This window comes from Magallana gigas, chromosome 8 (genome assembly GCF_963853765.1).
Source record: "Magallana gigas chromosome 8, xbMagGiga1.1, whole genome shotgun sequence".
NCBI lineage: Eukaryota > Metazoa > Mollusca > Bivalvia > Ostreida > Ostreidae > Magallana > Magallana gigas.
Window position 1 is genome coordinate 12,967,104 of NC_088860.1, and position 9,289 is coordinate 12,976,392.

Sequence of the window (9,289 nt, forward strand, 5' to 3'; positions counted from 1 at the left end):
CATTGACCTTGACATCAGGTTGCGAGAGATGTTGACCTTTGCTAAATATCACTAACACTTACCATTTGGTTGAATTTCGTTCAGAGCTTTTGGATTGTTTTAAGTTGCCGATGAAAATGAAATTACGCTTGGGAAGTAGAAAAACTTTATAAAAATAACGTTTCCTTCGGATTGCTTCATACTTAAAACAATGGTGAGATCAAAACAAACAGCAGATTATAAGTGAATACGATCAGTTGTGGAGACAATGCATACACCAATGTTCCAATGGCTAAGACTGTATTTGCAGTGATCATTTTGGCCATGTTTAGTGGCTTTATTTTTAATCAAAGACTAAAATCAATCGCAAAATAATGACAATCAAATTAAGCATGCGCGGAAAAATAACAATTCTATGTTTTGATGTTTCGTCACGGGTAATAATTTTTATAGGTGTTGTTTTATTATTTCATCTGTGCTATTGATTAGAAGACATATTAGTTTTGAAATGTTGAAAATTTCACATCGTTTTATTTCGTAATTTCAAAATCATATATCTATTAGGGTGAACACTTAGAAGTTTTGTTGAGTGTATATGGTATGACTATTTAAACACATTTTACGTAGCTTGATGCACATTGTAAATAAAGCATGTTGTATAACTATTTATCTAGATATGTTGCATTGTCCTTATTACACATATCTTTGCATACATTCTATTGTTTTCTCGTGTATAACCTTTTAACTGATCACAGTCTAGGATAAAGACACCTGTGTATTTGCATGCTTTATCCACAGCTAAAGATGCCCGGTCTTTACCCCCTACCCCCAACCAACACAGAGGTGTAAACGGAGTCCCCAATAGTTTTAACAAACCCCAAGGAAGAGGTAAGGACATTAAAGGTTCGGTTTTAGAGGCCTTGATATCGGATTGGCGAATTTAATACTTGAATTTTTAGGTTAGAGTATAATCGTTTAAACTAAGTTTGTTTGGTAGTTAACTTTAATAATAATGATTATAGAATAAAGAAGAAAGACAATGGATTAATTTAGTTAGTGATATGATTAGAATTCAATCACGCCTAATTTTTTACTGATATTCTTGAAAACTATTTTAAAAACGAATCTACGACTCTGTATCGTATAGCAAAATTCCTGTTATAAGTGTTCAAAACTCATGAAAGCACTTACAGAAAGAAATTTGGTGGGTTTATTTTAAGTTTTAGGTAATTTTTATATTGAGCAGTTTATATTTATTGATGAATGCTTTAACATTAACCAATTTTTTAAACAGAAGTCAACGGCCTTTTTAACATCTTTTTCACTTTCTCACTTTCAACCAATGAAATTGAAATAAAATAATTAACCAATATTCTCGTTTTCAAAAGCATATTCCTTACTGATACTAGTATATAACAACACAGTTGTTTTCTTTTCGTAATCCAGAATATATATAACTGGTTGAATTGCTTGAAATTTACACTAGTTGTATTTTTGAATGCCTAAAATCGTCCTTTGATATTACAATGTATTTTAAATGCTGAATGTATGACATTAACTTTCCAGAATGTGACTTGTAGAAAATTTCATAAATCTTCTAAGTTAGTGAAATATTGCACGATTTATGTTGTATATATATACAAAACGTCATTACATTTCCTCAAAAAAAGATTTGTTTAGACGAGTTCAAGTTGTTTACGAACTCTTGTAATTTTGTTTACATAGGCTCTGTGATCGACCGACCACCCCCGCCCGTTCCCGGCACTGATGTAAGTAAAAAATGTCTCCGCTTCTTGAAAATGATATTAAACGTGTTAAGGGAGTTGTGTCCTATAACTGCATGTTTATCTGGTTCTCTTGTTCCAGGAGTTTGACATTTCTCAGCAATACTGGTACCAGAGTGTGAACAGAACCGAAGCCGACGAGGCTCTGAAGGGTTTTGGAAAGGTTTGTTCACCTCGTTCAATCAAATTAAAAAATATTTATAATTCATGTGTAAATTGATATGATAATGTGTATTTTATTCATAAAAAATTGAGCAAATTTATATTATAATGTACTAGAAAAATAAATAACAAAATTTATTTCATTCTGTCATGCATGTCATTTTTTTACCAATACACTTGTTATAATATTACAGATTATAATATAATATGGCATTTATCTTGCATTTAGAATGGGACGTTTTTAATACGACCCAGTACAAAGGCCGCTCAGCCGTACACCCTTCAAATCTACAACAATGGTAAAGTCTATAACCTTCCTATACGACAGAGGGACGACTCCACGTACGCCCTGGGCAAGGAGAAGAAGGGGGAACAGGTGAGAACAAGGTGTAGGGAAAGGGATGGGCGCTCAGGTTCTGTTGTCACATGTGGGTGTATTCGTTTGCTACCTACAGAACTAGTCCAGGATATCCCAAGCGTCTACCTGCTATTTGGAACGTAGACAATGGAGATCTACCGGAGATCTCCATACTGCAAACGAGCAAATTAAGATTACTCCTGCAGCTCTTCGACCAAACAAATATACCCACAGGGTATCACGTTCACCCCTGCGAATGTTATAATTGTCATTCAAATTTTAGATCACGTGGTTTTATTTGACCCTTTCAGTTTCGCAGTAAAAATCGTACCTCGTGTATATAGTCTATTTCACAGTATCTAGGTTCTTGTAGTCAAATATAAAATCTAGAGGTTTATTGATTGTAAACTTTATCTTCATTAATTGGTGAATGAAATGTGTTCCAGAAATAAATGCGACTATACAAAAATTAGTTTTTGTCTGCTGTTGAAACAACTAACATGCTTAAAAGAGATCCCTCTTGAGGATTAATTTTCGATCCGCGCCTGACCTAGTAATAACATCAATAGTGAAACAGACTATACCATATCATGCAGAATGTTCCTTGAAAATGGCTCGATATACTAAGTTTTAAAACAAAACAGACACCCATTATTTTTTTTAAAAAACATAGTATTGCACACCACAAGCATCAAACATGGCTATGATTTTATTAAGCAACCCAATGTTTATTGTTTCAACCACTCTACACGTGGTTGAACACGAACGATAACTCTATTCTGAATATTATCGTTTTATATAAATAACTGCTAGATGGTGAAATAAGACATACGTCTTGAAAGCTTTTCCCGTTTTAACATGAATCAAAATAGGATATGATATGAAAAACGACCAGTACTTACGTATTTTGAGAATATTATCCGAACACTTATACTTCCGCTCGAAATTTCACAGGAACTGAACAAATCTCGGTGAAGTCTCGTGAACTTTCATTCGAGTACCTCTTGATTTATTACGTTCTAAGCAACGATAAAGAAAACTTTCCGAACACATTCGCAGGGGTGAAGTTAATATCATATTACATGTATGATGTTTAAGTATTTTAGAAAACCGACAGGTAGTAACATTGGCTCACTCAAAAATGTTATTGCGATATCCAGTTATAGCTGATAAAGGTTGTCATATATTCACAACAATTTTGAGCGTAACTTCAACATGAAGTTGTTTTAAATTCAACGTTTGGCCTTGAATTTTAATCAAAGGAAAATTAAGTGTGTGCAAGCTTGAAATATGAAAATCACTACATGTATATTATATAGATAAGTACATAACAAAAAAAGACTTCATTTTATTTTTATAAAACAACAGAAATCTTTTAAAAATCAAGAATTTTTAATTCAGAAATCTGTATATTAGCCCCGGGCGCGACGTTGAACAGCCGGGTCCATTACAAAAGAACGCCACAATCTTTTGTATTTGTGGAGATCGTGATATCGTAAGATTGACTATTTATCCAAAAACATATTGTATTTGCAATGCATAAAAAGTTGACTTACAGTAGCAGTCATGTGTCTTAACCATAATGAAATAACGAAATTCGTAGAATATGATATGATGTAATAAGTTGTATGATAATGTATACAATTACTAGTATCTATGAAGAACTCGAAAGCTTGCAAAGTAAATTTATTTATTTTCCTATGCGCGAACATGAAGTTTAGATATGAGTAACAAAGTAAGTAAGATTGCACTTTATACACAAAACATCGAATAAAATCCAAAACTCGCAATATCGATCTACAAATGTAAGTCAAATCAGGGATTGGAACTCTGTCGTCTCATTCCATTGCACGGTATTCAAATTATGCTTTACCTAGTATATTACCTTATATAAACGTTTAGTCATGTTCTTGACTTTGTAATAAGTTGTGTAGGTCTAATGATCCGGATTTTTAATCTATGAAAATGTAAAGAAATCTTACTTGTAAAATATAAACACATTATCTCTATAATAAATGAATAACTTGAATTAAAATTGATCTTTTTTTTATTTTAGACCTTTGAGACGGTAAACGATTTAGTGGAGTTTTTCCGGAAACATACATTAATTCTAGCGGCCGGGGACTCTGGACAGACTAGATTAAAGCATAACTGTCCGAGAATCTAGTGTTTTATGACTGAAGACTGTTATTGTCTTTTCATTTTTATCTTTGCCTCAGTCATTGATTTTTAGAAACGATATGAATCGTATCCACTGAAAAAGGCCATTCAGACCTTTCTGGTATATTGAAAGGGAGAGAATATTCTACGTGCATGTATAAAGTATTGAGCAGATTAAAGGCATTGTTCTCCACATCCAGTTGATCGGTATTCTACAATTTAAAAAAAACCATCGTGTATTGAATGACACCAAAATTATAATATTATTTTTATATATAGCTGTCCAGTGTTACATGTTCTGGAAGTTGTTATGGAAAGCAATCGTCTATAGCTAACATTCCCAAGGTTGATTGCTTCGGCGTGACTGTGTGTGTGATTGTGTCCGATTACTGAGTATTACGTAGATGACGGAGAGAAAAGTGGCGTTGTGAGGATCAAGTAATTGTCTTATGTAACGTGTATATTTTATTACATTTGTATTTATATTTCTGTTTATTCATGTTTTTTTCTCCTATTTCAGTGGAACAAATTGTAATAAATGTCAAATCCATATTTTACCCCTAAAGTCTGGGGAGGTGTTTTTTTTTTTTGTGAATGTGCATTTGCGTAACAAACGATTTATTTTGCTATGCTTAGTATATGAAAAAAATAATCTGTGCCAATCTTGATTGAAGTCATAATACAAACACATTACTTGTTGTAAATTAATGTGTTTGTCAAAATTATACAGGTACATGTACATTGCAATGCTACCTAACGCCGTATTATATTGTCACGATTAATGATATTCCATTCAAAGAATTTTTCGTTGATTAATGTTATCGTGTGTTATGGTCATTTATTATTGTCTTATCGGTCTTCACTGTGTTTTTATGTAATCTTTGGTTTTTTTGTTTCATTTGTTAATGTTTGCAAAAAAGTATTTTTAAAATTCTGACTTGGCAAATATAGTTGACAATTGTGTGTGATTTTTGTTTAGTAAACGAGATATCAAAAAATTTTTGATCGATATTTGATTATATAGGGTTTTTTTATCAATATTTAAAAAAAAAACCAAAATTGCCAAATTTGATAGTGATGATTTGATACAGATATTTGATAATTTTCAAGAAATAGAATTTTTTTTTAAATAATTGATGAATGGCCATCAATTTATATGTAGTTGGTTTTTTGGTTTTTTTTTCGTTTTTTTTTTGTGTTTAATGTTCAGTGATAGTAATTATATTTAATGTCAAACCATGTTATGTAAAATTCAATCTGTTTCTTGTTGTATACCTTAATTTCATCCTTTTACAGAACGGTATTGATGATTGAACGGCAATTAATGTAAAATTTATGCAAATGAGTTTTATGAATTTATGCTCGTTGAAAATCACAACTAAAATCTTGATCTAATTAATTACTATCAAATGAAAAAGAAATTAAAACAATGTTTAAGATTTTGATATTCTGGTTTGTCTTCTTTGAGGGTATCACAAATTGTGATAATTAGATAACAATATACGATAATTGCTTGAAGATTTCATTTGTGATGGTACATGACAATGTGTATGCCCATGGGTCTTTCTTTCTTGAACATAAAGTGCCTGGTAAAGAAGTTTCTAAGAGCTTTTTTTATCTGCAATAATAACCTAATAAAATGTGGACTCAATTACAATTAATTAAAATAATTAATAAAGTAAATAAATAACAAGAGTTTGCAATTAAGCTTAAACTTTTTCATTTTTTTTTTGGATCTTAAAGCCCGAAGTATGTGCAATAACTACGATGCTTTCGAAGCTTACATGTGACACTATGGTCACCCATTTGATTTAACGACTTTGACAATGTTAGTATGAATGTCCGGAACAGACCAAAGGAATCGACTTACATATTCCTAGAGGGTTAATGGGCAATATATAATTTTATTACATTTGATAGATCCTACTTATAAAGACAAAAGGCCAATAGGCCTTAACGGTCACCTGAGTAGCATATAACCCATACACAAACTTGTCGAGGAGTTTCATTCTGGAGTGTAAAAATTATAAATTTGTAATGATGACCACCTCCCTACCTGAAATCTTTCAAAAACAACTATGAAACCTATAATTTTGGCGAAAAACTGGTCTACAAAATCATGAATTCAGTTTTCCTTTTATGTGTGTGGGAATAAAGAAGATAATTATTAAACATTATATGCATTAACACCTGTACGTCCATTTTGGCCCTGCCTAAGAGTCAAAACCCATACTCCAGGGGACATGAAATTTAAAGTTTTAGTAGAGGACTTCCTGGTAAACATAATTATGACCTAGTTTTTCATACATATGTGTGAGAATAGAGAAGATTTTAAAACATTATATGCATTAACACTATATTGCCATATTGCCCCCCCCCCCCTCCCATGTCCTGAACCCCTGACCCAGGGGCCATGGATTTCACATTTAAGGTAGAGGAGTAGTGGACATGATAACCATGTATTCAGTTTTTTGCCCACATGTATGAGAAAAGAATATATTTTTTAAGATTTAATACATTTTTACTACTTGGCCATATTGGCCCCACCCTAGAGCCTGAACCCCTGACATATGGGTCATGAATTTCACAAATTTGGTAGAGGGCTCTATGGACATCTTAATTATGCATTTAGTTTTTAACAAATATATATGGGAGTAGAGAAGAAGATTTTCTTAGATTTAATACATTTTTACTATATGGTCATATTGGTCCCACTCTATAGCCAGAACCCCTGACCCAGAGGCCATGAATTTCACAATTTTGGTAGAGGGCTTCATGGACATTATAACCATACAACAGTTTTTTCCTCACATGTGTGGGAGAGGAGAAGAAGATTTTTCAAAATTTGGCTTTTTTTTCATATTTGGCCCCACTTGTAATGCCCTGGGGACGGTAGAGCCACGAATTTCACAATTTAGATTCTTCTTACCGTAGAGATGCTACACACCAAAAATGGTAACAATTAGCTTTGTAGTTTTTAAGAAGAAGTTGAAAATGTAAAATTGTTAACACAAGACGTACGACGATGTACGAAAACGGATAGCAATTATAGGTAATTTGAGTTTACTCAGGTGACCTATAAACTTGACATTTTGGAAACATACCTTCCTTTGCAAAGATATGCGTCAGTCAGATAGGTAAAGTGTGTTTTGGGCAGCTGTCGATAATATTAAAGAACTGGATTATCAGGCGATTAACACTTGTATCTGGGGGAAACTGTTTCTAGCACAAAAAAATGTAGTTCCAACGAAAACAAACTGCTTCTGAAGGTGAGTGTTGGTCTATACTTAGGGTGCTTTCCATTTAACCGGCATCGCCGGATTTGCCGGTGTTGCCTTCGTCGCCGATTGCTGGAACGCGCGTCGCCGGCGAGCGATTGTGGCAACGCAATATACCGTTGCCGATTAGGAAACAATATGGCGTCGAGGTTATTATATTTTACAAAACCAGTATTTCTAAAACTACAATTTGTCTTACTACATTGAAATACATTAAAACTGCAAATAGGCAAAATTTCTGGATCAAATTTTAAGATAGGTATCAGTTTTAAGCTGCAATCGTCATCGTTGGATCATTGTGACGTTGCCAACCGTTCCATTAACGTCACCGTTTCCCGATAACGTCGCCGGCGAGGCAACGTAAATGGAAAGCGCCCTGTGTAGAACGATGAAAAAGGTTATTGTTTGATAAAGTATTACATATAGTTAGATTTTTAAAAATTACTTTAAAAGTGTGGCTTTCTAACACAAATGCATTTGTACTGGATACAGGATTATGAGGCATGCCAAAAATGGTAATTCAAAACAATCTGTAATTCTCGAGTTTAAAGACAAGTAATTAAATAAAACTCTACGTATCATCATACGTCGTATGTACAGATTGTTAACAAACGTGGGTTAGGTCTTTATATCTGTGAATAGAATGTATAAAACTATGTGGACTTGGGGCAAAGAAATGCCAACCACACAAATGCAATTTGTGTGGGTTTACATACAATCATGTACTTGTTTTGCATAATGCGTACATTTTCCTGTACATTCAGACGTCCGGTAAGAAATGATGAAAATTGAGGACTCGGGGCTAGTATCTGTCAACGACAGTCAGTGTAAGCTACAAAATCTGAAGGGAAAAAAGGTTTTTTTCCTCAACGATGGTACTAGAAACACGCAGGTCGATGTAGACGTAGATGCTTCATGATGGCGTTGATGTAGGCAGGAAAGAGGCTTTAATTTTATAGAGCAGCCCTTTTAAATAACAAGAAATACGTACACATCGATAGTGTATATACTCTTATAACCATCCTCTCCATTCAAATCTAAAAACGAGCAGTTTGCAAGAAAAAACGTACTGTATTGAACAATTAATAAGCATGAATGTAATTTATATGTATTGTAAGATTCTTATACTTAAAAAAATCACAATGGAAAGAGGAAAAGATGATTTTTTTAAAAACTTCATGGTGGAAAGAGAAAAAAGATTGTTTGAAATTCTTTGGAACTATGATGCATTTTTCTTAGTGTGAGAGTAGAAATGATAATATGAGTCCTTTCACTCCTTTGAAATTTAAAACGGAACAGACATTTGTGAAATATGGTTTTATTTAGTTTTTTTTCTAACAATAACACATAATATATTTTTGTTCTTCACTTTGTCTATCATATACATACATTTATAAAATTTATAACAAGGGAATCAAACAGCTGAAAGATAAATAATATAATTTAAAAATAAATATAAAATAAAACAACAAACACTAAAAAAAAGACATAACTATCATATACTTTACGTAACGGGTGGTTTATTTTACAACGGTTTTGGTTGATTAAGATAGCAACATTCTTAAAAA

The 9,289-nt window shown here is 32.7% G+C and overlaps 1 protein-coding gene across 19 annotated transcripts in view; it reads left to right on the plus strand.

Annotated features, from left to right (window-relative positions):
- The window catches only part of LOC105342095 (lymphocyte cytosolic protein 2), a 38,964-nt gene extending 33,076 nt beyond the window's left edge, over positions 1 to 5,888 (plus strand). For 17 of the 19 annotated variants that reach the window (XM_066069920.1, XM_011448933.4, XM_066069911.1 and 14 more), the window contains 5 exons: positions 778 to 867; positions 1,705 to 1,748; positions 1,846 to 1,926; positions 2,155 to 2,301; positions 4,340 to 5,888. In XM_066069920.1, coding sequence (XP_065925992.1) covers positions 778 to 867; positions 1,705 to 1,748; positions 1,846 to 1,926; positions 2,155 to 2,301; positions 4,340 to 4,450 — 473 coding nt within the window. In that variant the 3' untranslated portion in view covers positions 4,451 to 5,888. The remainder of the gene's footprint in view (positions 1 to 777; positions 868 to 1,704; positions 1,749 to 1,845; positions 1,927 to 2,154; positions 2,302 to 4,339) is intronic. The other 2 variants (XM_066069913.1, XM_066069919.1) reach the window with 1 other exon arrangement.
- The last annotated feature ends 3,401 nt before the right edge of the window (positions 5,889 to 9,289 follow it).